This window comes from Fistularia commersonii, chromosome 22 (assembly GCF_037954325.1).
Source record: "Fistularia commersonii isolate RoL2024-O1a breed Wild chromosome 22, RoL_Fcom_v1.0, whole genome shotgun sequence".
Lineage (NCBI taxonomy): Eukaryota > Metazoa > Chordata > Actinopteri > Syngnathiformes > Fistulariidae > Fistularia > Fistularia commersonii.
Genome location: NC_141305.1, coordinates 1,429,535 through 1,446,969, shown reverse-complemented (window position 1 = coordinate 1,446,969; position 17,435 = coordinate 1,429,535). Strand labels below are relative to the sequence as shown.

At 47.7% G+C, this 17,435-nt stretch overlaps 1 protein-coding gene across 1 annotated transcript in view; it reads left to right on the top strand.

Annotated features, from left to right (window-relative positions):
* Nucleotides 1–5,880: 5,880 nt before the first annotated feature.
* The window catches only part of LOC147221237 (transmembrane protein 132B), a 309,075-nt gene continuing 297,520 nt past the window's right edge, over nucleotides 5,881–17,435 (top strand). The window contains exon 1 of the mRNA XM_086169493.1: nucleotides 5,881–6,413. Coding sequence (XP_086025619.1) covers nucleotides 6,350–6,413 — 64 coding nt within the window. The 5' untranslated portion in view covers nucleotides 5,881–6,349. The remainder of the gene's footprint in view (nucleotides 6,414–17,435) is intronic.

The window sequence follows — 17,435 nt, the reverse complement described above, 5'->3', positions numbered from 1 at the left end:
ACCTCAGCCAATCATCTTCCTCCATGTCCAATCCTCCGCCAGTCATCGCCCTCATTTCCGAACCCTCAGCCAATCAGCTTCTCCACGTCCTAACCATCAGCCAATCAGCTTTCTCCATTTCCGAACCATCAACCAATCAGCTTCCTCCATGTCCAACCCTCCGCCAGCCATCTCCCTCATTTCCCAACCATCAGCCAATCATCTTCTTCCATGTCCCAACCCTCAGCCAATCAGCTTCCTCTCCTCTGCACCTCCTGCTCTCACACCAATCAACTTCCTGTCAATATTATTGTCTCAGTGTTTCCGCCGTCCTTCTTCTCGTCCGTCTCCTCAGCCTGTAGCAAACCTCTCCTGAAGTTGGTCCAGCATCTCCTCCTCCTCCTCCTCCTCCTCCTCCTCCTCCTTCTCCTCCTCCTCCTCCTCCTCCGCCACCATAAAGGATCCATAAATCCTCACCTGCCGGTTTTTACTCCATTAGTGTTTTTATGGCGGTCGTAAGTCACTCTCCGGCCCTCGTTCTTCACCTGACCAGCAGCTGTTCTCCGTCGGCTCCTCCTGATCTTCTCCGCCCGGCCTCATCGCTCACGAGCTCCACGTCCCTCACCGGACCTCACCTTCTTCCTCCTTCTGCCTCAGCAGATCGCAGCGTTAGCCGTTAGCGCTAGCGCCATTCTTCTTCTGGTCGCGTCCGTCACAGGTGATCATCATCACCCCTTCTTCTTCTTCTCGCTACCTTCCCGTCCTCTTCCCCGTCTCCGATCTTCTTCCTCTAGACCTCCTCAGACCTCTGTTCCACCAAGATCTTCTCCTAATCCATCTCCAGAACATCTCTGGACCCATCCCCGATCCTCTCCATCCTCCTCATGACCAAGGAGGAACCTCCACATCTCCTGTCTCCTCTTCAGTGTCTCCAAACCATCTACCATGGCTGCTCTTCACCTCCATCTTCTTCTTCTTCTCCATCTGTTGGAGAGGATCAGGAAGAGAAGTTCTGGAGAACTGAGATGGTTTGGACGGAGGAGGGGTGGTGAAGATCTGGTTAGAAGCTGGAGGAGGTCTGGAGGAGGACCAGAGAGGAGGTTTATGGATGGAGGGAGAGGAGATGCTCAGATGGAGGTAGATGATCTGCCATGGAGAGCTGGACGGATGGATGGATCTTCTGGAGCTCTTTGGAGGAGAACCTTCATGGACCTTCATTGTTCCTCCCTGGGAAAGGATGGAGGGATGATGGTGGAGGTGAGAAGGACGTCCGATGAGCTGCATCTTCTCCTGCGAGCTCCACGGCCAAACATCTGCCTCCGTCTGACACGGTCGGAGGAAAACACTGAATGAGAAGCTGAACGGGTCGGTAGGATGAAGAAGGAAGGGAGGAAGAGTTTCATCAAACCATTTAGTCTAATAAGTATGAAAAAATGGATTGGACGAGGACATGCACACACACACACACACACACACACACACACACACACACACACACACACACACATATACACACACACACAGTTGCAGGGTTATATCAGTGAATGAATGAGTGAATAGTTGTATTTATTATATTTATTTGTATGAATTAGCGGTATAACTTATGAAAGAATGAATGAATGAAATGTGAAAAAAATGGAATGAGAACACACACACACACACACACACACACATATACCACACACACATATACACACACACACTCTGTTGCAGGGTTATATCAGTGAATGAATGAATGAATGGTTGTATTGTATTGTATATTTTAGCAGTATAATTTATGAATGAATGAATGAATGAATGAATGAATGAAATATGAAAAAAAAATTCAGGCCACAAGCCCATTTGTCAATCTGTAATTAGCATGAAAAAAAAAATTGAAAAAACACACACACACACACACACTTGCAGGGTTACATCAGTGAATGAATAAGTGAATAGTTGTATTTATTGTATTTATTTGTATAATTTAGCATGAAAAACAATTTCTGCCCACAAGCCCATTTGTCAATCTGTAATTAGCATGAAAAAAAATTGGAATAAAAAACACACACATAAGCGCGCGCACACACACACACACACACTGTTGTAGGGTTATATCAGTGAATGACTGAGTGAATGGTTGTATTTATTTGTATAATTTAGCAGTATAATTTATGAATGAATGACTGAATGAAATGAATGAAATGTGAAAAACAATTTCAGGCCACAAGCCCATTTGACAATCTAATTAGTGTGAAAAAAATTGAAATAAAAAACACACACACACACACACTGTTGCAGGGTTATATCAGTGAATGAATAAGTGAATAGTTGTATTTATTGTATTTATTTGTATAATTTAGCGTGAAAACCAATTACAGGCCACAAGCTCATTTTTCAATCTGTAATTAGTGTGGAAAAAAATTTGGAATAAAGTACACACACACACACACACACACACACACACACACACACACACAATGTTGCAGGGATTATATTAGTGAATGAATGAGTGAATGGTTGTATTTATTTGTATAATTTAGCAGTATGATTTATGAATGAATGATTGAATGAATGAATGTGAAAACCAATTTCAAGCCACAAGCCCATTTGACAATCTGTAATTAGTGTGAAAAAAAATTGGAATAAGAAAACACACACCCACTCACACACACTGTTGCAGGGTTATTTGATGAGTGAATGGCTGAAGGCCTCTGTGATTTGAGAATGAGAGGGTGAATGGATTTATATTTGTGTTTGTGACAGGAAAAGCAGTAAAGAATGAATGACTGAAAAACGTGAAGGCCAATTTCAGGTCACAAACCCATTCGTCAATCTGTAATAGGTATGAAATACATGTTTAGTGGAGTAAAAGACACACACACACAGACACACACACAGGCTATCAGGTCGTACGGGGTCGTGACCCTGGAAGCAGGCGAACACGCATCCTGAAAACCCTTGCAGCGGCCCAGCGAGTAGAAAAGCAAGGCACGGGACGGAAGCGCGGTCGCGAGACGCCCGGGAAGTGTTTGGTCGGTGTCGGCGGCCGTGTTGGTTCAGGGAACGGACCCGAACAGACCCGACACACACCGACCCGGCGGGAAAAGAATCCGGGAGGATGCGATGCGTTAGATTGACTCCCGTCGAACAAACGAATGAATATATTTTCAAAACAAAACAAACGGAGGGAAACGAGAAGGGAGATATTTATCCGTATTTAAACTTTCCAGCTGGACGAAGTCTGCTTCTGCTCTATTCACAAAGAAAATATCCGTGTGTGACCCGGGAATGTCGTACGTCTCTAAATGACGTGTGAATAAATGAATGAATGAATGAATGAATGCCTCCATATAACTTGTAAATGAAAGGCTGAATGTCTGTGTGAACGGTTGTTTCTAAAACTTATAAACGGCTGATGTTGTGAGTGAAAGGGTGAACGGTTGTGTGTCTCAACATCGCTTGTAAATCGGAGAGTGACTTGTGGCAGTTTTTACATCCCTATATAACACACAGGTGAAAGAGTCTCCACAAAACATGGGTGAAAGGGTGAATTGTATGACATAAATGAGGGGGTGAACAGCTGTACGTCTCTATAAAACTCGTAAATTAGGGAGTGATGCGTGAATGAGAGGGTGAACGGTTGGATGTGTCCAACATGTGAAGCGTTGTACATCTTTATACGACATAAATGAGAGGGTGAACTGTTGTGCGTCTCTATATAACTCAGGGAGAGACTTTTTAATGAGCGAGTGAATGGCTGAATTTCTTTTACATATGAATGGTTTTACATCCTTTTTATGACATGAGTGAATGGCCATGAGTCTCCATATAATATGAATGCAGGGGTGAATGGATGAACACCTCTAAATTGTATGACATAAATGAGAGGGTGAACGGTTGTACGTCTCTTTATAACTTGTAAATGAGGGAGTGATGCGTGAATGAGAGGGTGAACGGTTGTACGTCTCTATATAACTTATGGAGAGACTTTTAAATGAGCGAGTGAATGGTTTTACATCCTTCTATGACACGTGGGTGAATGGATGAACGGCTCAAAATTGCCCAAATTGTGCGACCTATGAATGAGAGGGTGAGCGGTTGTACGTCTCTACAAAACTCAGGGAGAGACTTTTAAATGAGCGAGTGAATGTCTGAATTTCTTTTACATATGAATGGATGAATGGTTTTACATCCTTTTTATGACATGAGTGAGTGGTTGTGCGTCTCCATATAACATGAATGCAGGGGTGAATGGATGAACACCTCTAAATTGTATGACATAAATAAGGGGGTGAACGGTTGTACGTCTCTATATAACTCAGGGAGAGACTTTTAAATGAGCGAGTGAATGGTTTTACATCCTTCTATGACACGTGGATGAATGGATGAACGGCTAAAATTGCCCAAATTGTGCGACTTATGAATGAGAGGGTGGACGGTTGCGTGTCTGCCGGCGTGACGTATTTACTCTGTAAGACGTCTCTGCTCTTGAAGAGGGCAGGAATTTAAAAGTAGTGATTGAAAGGTCTGGTGTGTGTGTGTGTGTGAGTGTGTGTGTGTGTGTGTGTCTAATGCGCTTAATTGATAGCGGATGAGGGCTGAGTCTGCGCAGAAGAGGCCCTCCGCCCAGGACTGCACGGCTCATCCCCGGGACGGACGCTAGGGGGCGCTGTCGCTCCTTCCTACCAGGAAAGCGAGAGAAAGAGAGAGAGAAAGATAGATGGATAGATAAAGAGAGAGAGAGAGAGAGAGAGAGAGAGAGAGAGAGAGAGAGAGAGAGAGAGAGGCTCTCCGGAAATCCTCCATCCCTCCGCCGACGGACTGATTTGCAATTCAATAAGTCACAGTGTCATCTCTTTAGCTTTTACACGTTCGGCTGACAAAGGGAGGCAGGCGCGGATCCACGCCACGGACTGGAAGGAGACCTTAATGCTCTTTGTCTTGTAGCCCGGACCCCCCCACACCCCACGCACACACACGCACACACACACACACTTTACACCCCCCTTTACACCCCCTTTACTCCCCCCTTCCGTGCAAAACGCACCGCGCCGTCCTGCAAATGGAAAGTGAATGAGTTTTTATTAGTCTACAAGCTGCGCGGCGTGGTTTCACATTGGACTGCATCCACACACACACACACACACACTCACGCACGCATCCATCACTAGCGTGTGTGTGTGCGTGTGCGCGAAGTCTATCGATTACAGGGGGAACAGGTGTCGCTCGTGTCTTTGTATAAATAATACAGAGAGAAAGCTTTGGAAGGGTAAACAATGACGGGAGCGCGCACGAACAGCAACACACACACACGCACACGCATGCACGCGTGAACATGCACACGCACTCTGTTTTTTTTGGCGAGCGTGTTTAACCCCGTGCAGGAGGCTGTTCAAAAAAAACAAACAAACCCGAACGTGCCTGATTATATGCATGTGTGTGTGTGTCTGTGTGTGTGTGTGTGTGTGTGTGTGGTGACATTTAAGCCTCCATTGGCCACCAAACTGTCACTCAAACCCCCACGAATCCCCCCCCCCCAAAAAAAAACAACAAAAAAAACAAAAACCTCCAACCCTCTCCTCGTCCTCCTTCCTCTGCGCGCCGTGAACGCGTCACGCCGCCTCTTCCTCCTCCTCCTCCTCCTCCTCCCATCCCGTGTCCGGGCGTAGCAGCCTCCCAAGTTGAGCCCGGTGGTGGTGGAGGGAAAGACGCACGGAGAGAGAGAGAGAGAAAGAGAGAGAGAGGGAGGGAGGGAGGAGAGGAAAAGAGAAGCGGTCGCGGAGCGGCTGGGGCGCAGGAGGAGTTGGGATCCGTCCGTGTTCTCCTCAGAACCTCCAAGCGTGGACTCCTCCTCCTCCTCTTCTTCTTCACCAACCCCTTCTTCTTCTCCTCACCCACGCCTCCGGACGGTCCAAACTTTTTTTTTTTTTTTTTAATATATATATATATATATATATTTAAATGTAAAAGTGCGATGAAGATAAACGATGCGGTCCAGTTTGGATGAAGCCGACGAGGGCGCACGGATGGACGGAGCCCGGCGGGCGGGAGCGCGGCCGTAGACGGCTTCCTCTCCTTCTTCTCCCGGAGGAGGGAGGATTTCCACCCGGGGGGGAGGACAGCTTCTGCTCGTCTCTCGCTGGGGATTTCTTCTTCTTCTTCTTCTTCTTGTTCATCATCATCTTCTTCTTCTTCTTCGTCTGGTTGACTCCGGAGGCTCCGCTGCGCGCCGTGCGTCACGGGAGCGCGGCTCGACCCGGATGAGATCACCGGCGTGATCCGAGGAAAAGGGGGGAAAAAAGAAAGAAAAAAAAGAAGAAACATCTTTTCCAGCTTTGCGAACACTACCGGAGGTTTTTGTTTTTCAAGATTTTTCTAGACCGAAGGGATGGAGGACTGCGGGAGAGGAGGAGGACTCTGGAAGACGGCGCTTCTTCTCGTACTGTGGAGAGGTAGGAGAGGCGAAAGTTCACACCCCGTGGTGGACACACACACACACACATATATATATAAACACAAACACACACAACCTCCAATCAATTTTCGTTATCAAGTTTTTTGGAGCTCCGAGGTGACACCGGGGGGAAGCCGAACTCTCTCCCCGGCCGCCGTGTCTCCTGGGCCGGGGAGCGGGAGGCGGACGCACCGCTGGGCGGAAAGCAAAAAAACAAAAACAAATCTAGTGTATTGAAGTGTGTATGTGTGTGTTTGCATTCGCCACCCTGACCCGGGCGGCAACCAGGGAAGCAGTCCGGGGGGCGGGGGGGGGGCGGTAGTGTGTTTATTTCTTATTAAAAATAACTAAAGTTATTAAAACAGAAGAAACTCTTCAAATTCCGGCGCTCTTTGCGCTCCTGAACGCAGCCCCGGTTTATTTCCTCTCAAATAAATGCCTCGGAAGTGACCTGGAAAAGTGTGTGTATGTGTGTGTGTGTGTGTGTGTGTCATAATCACACTTTTGAAGCCACCGAGTCCCTTCTAATACTTCCGATGGCCCTTTCTTAATAATAATAATAATAATAATGATAATAATTCTGGTAATGAATCAGAATGTAAATATTGCGGAGGTCCGGGAATCCAGAGCGTGGCGTGAACGCACCCCGGAGCCCCGGGAAGAGACGCCGCGCCCCGGAGGATGGTTCCGGATGGCGGTGGTGCGTTCACGGCGCCCCCGAACCAGACGGTAGTTCCGGCAGCTGGACGCTCGGCCGTGGCCGTGGGTTTGGACCCGGTTTGGCGAGTGGATCCGAGCCGGGATGGAGGAGGAGAACCGGGGAGGAGAACCCAGAAGAAAAACCTTCTCCTTTTTCTTCTTCCTCCCCACCGCCTGTCGAGGTGCCCTCAGGCCCAACCGGGCTCTCCGGTGTGTTTCGGGATGGTCCTGGTTCTCCTCCGCTTCATCTCAGCAACCTGAGATCCTCCATGAGATGGTCACCAGGCTCCGATGGAGAGACGACCATCCCAGAGGTGGAGAAGAAAAAGAAAATAAGCAACATGACCTCCTCCTACCAGCTCCTCCTCACAGTTGCTCCTCTTTGTGTTGCATTCCAGGGACGTTGTGTGTTCCTGATAAATCAAACATGCACCAGGTTGTGAGCGAGCGTGTGTGTGTGTGTTTGTAACTGACACACTAATTACACTCCACACACACACACATAAATATATATCTATATATGTGTGCATTTTTCGATTGCCATACAGGCTTTAGGTGAATGCACATTGTGTACCTGCGTGTGTGCACGTGAGTGTTTGTGTGTGTGCGCACACACCCTGCAGGGGCACTTTACCTATCAAACAAATTTGACTATACACACACAGACACACACATATATACATGTGTGTTTTTCAGTCGTCCTACGTGATTGATGCAAAATGCATGGCATCTTGCACACATATATGTATGTGTGTGTGTGTGTGTGCGCGTGCATGTGTGTGTGTGTGTGGGCGTCTCATTACCCCCGAGTGGCGTTCCCATTGTCACGTCCTGCCGTTTCCTTGTAATTACATCACTCAAACAAGTGTAAACATCAGCGAGGCGCCTGTTGGCGGGCGAGTGTGTTCTTTGGGATTCGGGGGCGGATCGGTCGCCGGGGAGTCGGGGGGGGTCACGGAATCGGCGGGAGGTGCAAACCCGGGGTGGGTCGGAGGAGGAGGAGGAAGAAGATCGCTCCAGGTTCTTCTTGCAGATAAGTTCATACAAGCGCCTCCCATCACATATTTGCTTAAAAGGATTGTTTTCAAGGAGCGACAATCGATGGGGTAAATATTTATCCTGGACTAAAGCAGTTTCCCCTCCGGAGGCTTCGGCTTCTCTAATGTGCATCTTATTTTGCATATCGCAGTGTGTTCATTAGGTGTCACACAGACACATACACACACACACACACACACATCGGAGGGAGAAATTACATGCATCAGTGCATGTGTGAATTACATTTAGCCTCAGTTGTAAAGGCATAAGCGCAGATTGTTCAGTAGTGTTGAGTTTATACAGGAGTTTGACCTCCAGAGAGTGATTATAAGTTTACTTTCCATATTTTATAAATATATATATGTGTGTGTGTGTGTGTGTGTGTGTGTGTGTGTGTGAACTTCCACATAAAAACGTTGTATACTGAATAGTGAAAGATATGTGTATGATCCTGCTTCAGCACCACGGACAGCTCCCGGCATCTGGACCCTGTGTCTCCTCCAGGGGCCTCCTCCGTCCGTCTGTCCATCCATCCATCCATCCATCCGTCTGTCCATCCATCCGTCTGTCCATCCATCCATCCATCCATCCGTCTGTCCATCCATCCATCCATCCATCCATCCATCCATCCATCCGTCCGTCTGTTCATTCGTCCGTCCGTCCATCCACCCGTCCATCCCTCCATCCGTCCGTCCATCCATCCATCCATTCATCCGTCCATCCATTCATCCGTCCGTCCGTCCATCCGTCTGTCCATCCATCCATCCATCCATCCATCCATCCATCCATCCATCCATCCATCCATCCATCCATCCATCCATCCGTCCGTCCATCCATCTGTCTATCCATCCATCCGTCCGCCCGTCCGTCTGTTCATCCGTCCGTCCGTCCGTCCGTCCGTCCATCCCTCCATCCGTCCGTCCGTCCGTCCGTCCGTCCATCCATCCATCCGTCCGTTTGTCTGTCCGTCCGTCCGCCCAGCCATCCATCCGTCCGTCCGTCCGTCCATCCATCCATCCGTCCGTCCGTCCGTCCGTCCGTCCGTCCGCCCAGCCATCCATCCGTCCGTCCGTCCGTCCATCCATCCATCCATCCGTCCGTTTGTCCGTCCGTCCGTCCGCCCAGCCATCCATCCGTCCGTCCGTCCGTCCATCCATCCATCCGTCCGTCCGTCCGTCCGCCCAGCCATCCATCCGTCCGTCCGTCCGTCCGTCCGTCCATCCATCCATCCATCCGTCCGTTTGTCCGTCCGTCCGTCCGTCCATCCATCCATCCATCAATCCGTCCGTCCTTTTGTCCGTCCGTCCGTCCGCCCAGCCATCCATCCGTCCGTCCGTCCGTCCATCCATCCATCCGTCCGTCCGCCCGCCCAGCCATCCATCCGTCCGTCCGTCCGTCCGTCCGTCCATCCATCCATCCATCCGTCCGTTTGTCCGTCCGTCCGTCCGTCCGTCCGTCCATCCATCCATCCATCAATCCGTCCGTCCTTTTGTCCGTCCGTCCGTCCGCCCAGCCATCCATCCATCCATCCATCCATCCGTCTGTCCGTCCGTCCGTCCGTCCAATGTGCGTCTCATGTTTCCCTTCAAATGCCACATATCAGAAAACGACTCTGCAGTGGAGATGAAACCGACCGATCCGTGTCGTGGGCTAGCGGACGCTGCCAGATCCAACAAATGTCACCGAAAAAACCTTCTTTCTTTATTTTTGTGTTATTTTTTTCTAACCTCGCCCGTGTGTGGCTGCATCCCAAACCCCTGCGGCGTCGAGCGGAAGAAGAGTTTAGATCAAATATTTAAAAAGAAAAAAAAAATCATCCACGGTGTGGAACTTTTTACACGTCTTCAAATTATTAGATTATGCCGGGAGGTGGGAGTGGGGGATGGGATTATGGAATGGAAATTAAAGCCCGTGTGTGTGTGTGTGTGTGTGTGTGTGTGTGTGTGTGTGTGTGTGTGTGTGTGTGTGTGTGTTTACCTCGCGGGGGTCGGCAGGTCGTGCCCGTCGGAGGAGTTTTCTTCAGAGTAAAAACCCTGATATTGTTGTTTGGTTGCATCTCTGGTGGCTTCGCAGTGTCACTGGAATGAAACTGGTGTGAAAGGAGAGGTGGATGGATGGCAAAGACCAGGCAGGCCGCACACACACACACACACACACACACACACACACACACTCACTCACACGCACACACTCATTTGCATCGTGTGTGTCGCTGAGCTTGTGTGTTTCATCTTCAAATCACGTCTACGTTGAACCCATCAAAGGGTGAAGCAGGTGTGACTGTCAGGTGTCAGTGGCTACATCAATGGCTTGTGTGTGTGTGTGTGTGTTGTGTGTGTGTGTGTGTGTGTGAGTGTTTCAACACAATTACACTCCTCTCCTGTTCTGTCAGCTGCTTACAACAGATATTAATGCGTTTGTGCTAAAATCTATTTTATCATGAAAGTTTGCCCGTCTGTGTGTGTGTGTGTGTGTGTGTGTGTGTGTGTGTGTGGCTCGTGCCCCGGGCTGGCTTGGAGGTGTGTGTATCTGCCTTTGTGCTCGAGTGTGTTTCACGCAAGACTGTTAACCTGTAGTAGAATATCACCCTATGCACCATTACTCATGCCTTGCAGAGCATTAATAATTGCTGACGTAAAATCTTTCAGGCGCACACACACACATACACAAACACACACATACACACACACAAGTGACACAAGTGCATGCATGAGGAAACACACACACACACACACACACAAGGGTCGTCTTTTGCCATTCTGTGTGTATCCCTCTGTTGTGTCTCATTCTTGGTTTCATTCACCGGCTCGCTTAGTGACTCAGATACACACTCGACGCTCAGTGATCTGCACACACACACACACACACGTGCACACACACCCGCAGAGACACGCACGCGCTCACACTAAAGGGTGTGACAAGAGTCAAAAATGAACCTTGTGTGTGTGTGTGTGTGTGTGTGTGTGAAAATCATACCACTTTTGTGTAAGCACTGCTCTCTTTGTCCCTGACACACACACACACACACACACACACACACACACACGTACACTCTCCACTTGCAAGTCGACTCCCATGGCCATTTTGTCATGGTGACAGGGAGGGCAGAGAAGAGAAGGTCACACAGACACTAAAAAACAAAAGTGGGTGGACGGCAGGAAGTGGACATAAAACACGTCATCGGCTTCCTGCTTCTTCTTCTTCTTCTTCTTCTTCTTCTTCTTCTTCTTCTCCTCCAGCCTGGAGCCGCCGTATCGATTCTCCCGTCTCGTACGCCAGCAGGCCCGTCCTGTTCAAACATGGGATGTCCGTCGGCGAGCGCTCGGGGTCGACCGACGGTCGTTCCAAATTAAAAACGTGCAGTAAAGTCACAATATTCACCTGAATATATTTATATTTTTAACTCTCATTCATGTATATGAATAATCATTCATCCTTTCAGTCACATGTTCAAGATGCTCCTGATGGTCTGGTTTGCACCTTTTGCATGGCAGCGCTTTTGGTACACGGTGTGTGTGTGTGTGTGCGTGTGTGTGTGTGTGGGTGTGTGTGTGGGTGAAAACTCTCCGTCGTAAAAGTTCTTTGAAACCCAGATGGGTTAAAACAGCCGGGCTGTAAAAGTGGAAACCGTTCAAAGTCGATGGAAACAGTATTTGTCACTTATACGTGATATTTGGAAGACGCCCTGCTGAAGGAGCGGATATTAATTAAAATAAAAATGAAAAACAAAGAAAATGCAAAGCATTATTACAACAAAACAACAACATTAATGTTAATAATAATAAAATCACCGATGATGATCCTCTATTGTAAGTCGCTTTGGATAAAAGCGTCTGCCAAATGCAATGTAATGTAATGATCTATTATAGTGGTACAAATAATAGACAGAAAAACTTAATTAGCCATTTTAAACATGTTATTATCATATAATTTTGCATGTTTTATTGATTTTATTGTCTTCTTTGACTGGTCAGTTCATCCCGCTCGGCCTCCTCTCGTCAGCACCATCGATCCGTTAGTTACCCTGAGCTAAGCTCGCCTCCCCTTACCGAGGGGGGGGGATTCCTTCTCCTGGCGTCAGCGTTCCAGACACCGTTTACACACACACACACACACACACACACACACATATCGTGACTCGTGCCTGCAAACTAGATGTTCAGCAGAAATGGCCGGACGGAGTGACGGAGATGGTGGCGTCCCTTGAGGGCGCATTCATCCTCAGTGGGCTTTAAATCCAGTCAAGTATAGGCTCGGCAGGGCTTAGACATTTATATTTACACACACACACACACACACACACACTGCAATGTTCATGCGTACATTCCTCTCTTTAAGTTGCATGAGATAAATCGCTTTATTTCCACAAAAGTGCGTCCGTAACATCTGCCGGAAAGAACCGCCTCGCCTCCGTTCTGCTGCAGATCTCGTCCGACGCGTCTCCTCAGCCTCACCTGTCACGTTTAATTACCAATTGAACGGCTTCTCCGAAATTCAGCCGCCTTTACGAGTTCGAAGCGAGTATATTATTAGAACGTAGGCATGAGAAAAGCCTCTCTGTGATGACGGGGGATGCGCGGCTAGCCAAGTCCGATTTTATTTAAATGGCGGCCAAATCCGCTCGCTTTAAGATGATCTTCGGAAACACGCCGTTCCACCCGGGAGCCGGAGCTCGGCGACAACGGCGAGGACACGACTGCCTTTTTCCGGGGAAGAAAGGGTTGCGCTAATGTTTACGTGCTAATTGCTGAAATGATAATAGCTTTAATTGTCATAAAAAAACTACAAAAATGGTGGATCCCTGGAGAGATGGTGCAGTTTAAGTTAAGACCATGACCTGGTTATATAGCTAGGGGCTAGGCTAATGCTAACTCTGAGCTTCCTGCGTGTACTGATGACCGCCGACGTCGCCATGGTTACCAGATATTTGTATATTGTAAGTTTTTCTGAACTTTCTCCTCGTTTGTCTTTTTTCGTTTTTTTTTTTGCCGGGTTATTAAAATAAAGAGGGGGGTTTATCAAAAAAGGCAATCATTAGAATTAAACTAAATCGGGGTGAATTATCCGAGTGTTTATGAGCTGGTGTGTGGGTTTTTTTTTCCCGTGTGTGTGTGTGTGTGTGTGTGTGTGTGTGTGTGTGTGGCTTGTATTCCTGTGACCGAGAGGCAGCTGGGTTTCAAAGGCCTGTCGAGAAGTTTTAAGGGTCTCGCTAATGAGCAAGTAATTTTCCCTCAGATTAACATAGTCTGACTCATTTTACAAGTGTGTGTGTGTGTGTGTGTGTGTGTGTGTGTGTGATGCATGTGTGGGGCTGCCCCTGTAGGTCCAGAAGTCACAACCGGGGGGTTTAAAGTCGGGTTAATCAGCAACACATTTCCCCCCACATTAGCTTCACTTGGCTGATTAGCTTCGCACAGTGTTTCATGAGCAAGTGTATTTATGTTCGTGTGTGTGTGTGTGTGTGCGTGTGTGTGTGTGTGTGTGTGTGTGTGTGTGAGCTGGAACAGCGGATCATTATATTCATGACACAATGAGTCAGATGAGGCCCAGAATGGATTAACATTAGCTTTCATTTTTCCCTCATTGAATTTTTCATATTATATAATTCATCAAGGTTGATAAGCATATGTGTGTGTGTGTGTGTGTGTGTGTGTTGTGGCTGTCAGGGAGTTTTTTTTTTTTTTGTCTTTTGTAGATATCACATGGGCAAACGTCTTGTATGAGTTTCTCACCTCAGATCAGATTCAGCGACGTCAGTCCGGCGTCCTCCCTCTCGTTTCCGGCGCCGGTCGGACTCTTTGGAGATTTCTCGCCGTTCTCGCCGTTCTCGCCGTTCCGCGGCGGCCGCTCTGCTCCGAGTGAGTCACCGAAATGCCAACCATCGCCGGCGGTTCTCGATGATGGCGATTAAAAATCAGTTCAGGTTCCGGAGACGTGAGATCGTCCGATTCCTGCACCTGAAATGTGGATCCTGAGGCGTTGGTGAACTTTGAACTCATCAATTCATTCATCCATCATCTGACACTTGGGGGGGGCGGAGCCTAGCCGGGCTGTGATTGGCCAAGAGGCGGGGTTCACCTCCGGATTTCTCAGGGTGGCCACGTATAGAAATCTCAAAACATTCACCTTCTCATTCTTCTACCAATGGCATGTCTGGACTATGAAGGTTCTCCGTTGAACCTCCTGCATGTTCTGGTCCAGCGTCGGGTTTCCTTGAGGTCCATCTCTCAAGCGACGTCTCATTCCCAATCCGTGGGGTTCAGTATGTTGTGGGTCCACCCTTTGCAGCGAGAACACCTTCACCTCTTCCTGGAAGGATGTCCACAAGCTTCAGGAGTGTGTTGATGGCGATTTTTGAGCGTTCTTTCAGGAGCACGTTTGCGATGTTGGTCTAGAAGGCCCGGCTCTCCTTCTTCCCAAAGATGTACCATGGGGTTGAGGATAGTGGAGTTCATCCACAGCAGATTCTGTCCTCCATGTCTTCATGGACCTGCTTTGTGCGCTGGTGCACAGTCGTGTTGGAAAAGGAAGGTTCCAGATTCAAACTGTTCCCACAAAGTTGTTTGCATGGAATTGCTCAAAAAGTCTTGGTGTGCTGAAGCTTTCTCTGGAGCTAAGGGGCCAAAACAAGCTCACACCATCATCTCCAGCGTTCTCCTGGCGACCGCCAGACTCGTCCATCAGATCGCCAGATGGAGAAGCGTGATTGGTCACTCCAGAGAAGGCATCTCCACTGCTCTGGAGTCCGGTGTCGACGTCCTTTCCACCGCCGCATCCCACGCTTTGACCCGTGCCTTGGATGAGCCAATCCATGAAGCTCTCTGCTCTTCAGCTCATCTGAAGGACACGAGAAGTTCGGACGTCTGCGGCCATCGGCTCTGCAGGAAGTCACGACGCGCCTCAGCGTCCGCCGACCCCAGTAGACTGGAATATTTAGGAAATGTCACCACTGGATGTGTCGCACAGGTGGCCTCCTATCACAGCTCCACGCTGGAGTTCAGAGCTTCTGAGAGACACCCGTTCTTTCACAATTATTTGTAAAAAGATTCAGCGTGTCGAGGTGCTCGGTTTGAAACACCCGCAGCCGTGGAAGTGACTGGAACACCGGATTCTAGCCAATACTTTTGGCCTTAAAGTGTCGCCATCTTTATTTTCTCCTCCTCCAGCAAAGACGATATTTCCCTCCCCGTCTTGTCATTTTCTCCCGTTTTCCCAGCTTATCCACACTTTTCCACCTGTCGTCTTTTTTTTTTTTTCTCCCCTCCGTCCGTTCATCTCTCCGTCTCCATCCGTCCTCCGCCGGCTCTTCTCCGAGAGTGTGCGATCTGCTCGGCCCTAAATGATTTCCCATTACCGCCGCCGCCTGTTAACAGCGCTCCATTTGATCAAGCTAATGAAATTGAAAACTTTCATCTCGGTCTCCTCCGAATCGATTTTTCTTGAAAAAGAAAAAAAAAAAACGAAACCGCACGCAGGAGGAAGAGGACGGAGAGAAAGGACCTTCGTTTCGGGCCGTGGCGGAAATCAATTAGCCGAACTCTGGTTGTTTTTTTGCCGTCCTCCTCAGTTTGCATGCAGATCTCTGGATCCAAACCAAGGTGCAGTGTGTTTGCACACCTTCTCCTCCTCTTTATAAACTCCACAGCTTCTCATGAAGGCGACTAGCAACGCTAAACTAGCGTCACGGTTAGCTTCAAGCTTCGTCCTTTCCTGCGAACCCTCAGCTGACGCTTCTGCTCGTCCGGTTTTCAGAGAAAATGAAAGCTGTAGAGCAGCGGACGATGTGGAAATGACACGAGACACGCAAGGAGAAGACAAGCTAAAAAAGACGGGGCCGACGCGTCGTCGTTTTTCCCGGAGGATTTGTGGGAAAGATCTCGCCGACCTCACATATTTTGGCTTTCTGCGAAACTAAGTTTGTTTTGGAAGGGGGTTTTCGACGCTTTCAAAGCGGGACACTCCACAAAGCCCTACAACTGCATTATTGGGAGCAACCCCTATGGGTGCAGACAGAAAGGATGAAGAATACCTCCTAAACATAGTGCTTACAGCAGCATTAAAAGCCAGAACTATCAGGCGGTTAAAACCGAATCCCCTTATATAGAATATAAAGATCCAAAAAGAGTGGGACGTTTACCAGATGGAGCAAATGGCATATTCATTTTATTAAACAATGGGCACCTGTCATGACTTCATTGATACAATAAGTATATTATAATATAGTTTTTATTTATTAAGAATTTTTTTTATGATTTTTTTTTTATTTTTCACCTTCCTCCCCCGTTTTTAATTTTTTTTCCTCTTTTCACCCCAGATATTTTTTTATGTCACATCATCTCATCATATATAGTATATATGTCATATTGATGACACTAAAAATATATGTAAAAAATAAATAAAATAAATGAACTCTGAAGTGTAAATGTAAAATTTAAAAAATAAAAAAAGTCTATTATATATTACCAATAAAGTGGACCCTTACTTTTGGTGGGAGTTCCGTTGCAAAACTCCCAGCAAAAAAGGAATTTCCGCAAAGTGATTACTTTGATGGTATTTACAGGAATATTAACCCTCAATGAACCCTTTACCAAACTCCCTGCCTGCGTTTTTCTTTTTTCCAAAACATTATTTGCTTTTGTTTCTGTGGTTTTACAAACCGCCACGTCCATCAAGTTACAAAAATGGACCGACCGAAGCGTATCGTCGTCCGGATATTGCGACATATTTTGCGGAGCTTTTGCAGCATTTGTTGGAGCGCGAACTCTTGGATTTCTTCCCCTTCTTGTCTCTTCCTCTTCCTCGTCGGCAAACTTCATCGTCTCGGCGAAGTCCTCTATGAAGCCGTCCTCCAAAAATGCATGGCAGCAAAGGAGATCTCGTATTTAATTATATTTTATAAAGTGAATTTTTTTTTGTATTTTTTTTTTTTTTCCTCTTTGGCTAGAAAACGTCTATTTCATCAGGAAAAAAAAGGTTCAGATGCTGCAAAAAAATGCTAATGAATGATATATCGCGAGAACCGATTACAAAAAATAAAAAAATCGGCGAAGTAGCGAAGGCGCGAAAGCGGAACTGCAAAGTAGCGAGGGTGATAAACAATGAGCAGTGACAATGTGAAGCAGCGCAGGAACTGATCAGTGAATTATTATCGAGGGTTATGGCTTGAGGCTGGAAAGATTTCCTCTATCTTTCCGTCGGACAGCCTGCTGGAGAAGCTGGAGACGGTGGTCCTGCTTGTCCATGATGGACGTCCTCCTTCCCACCAGATGAGAAGGTGGATGAA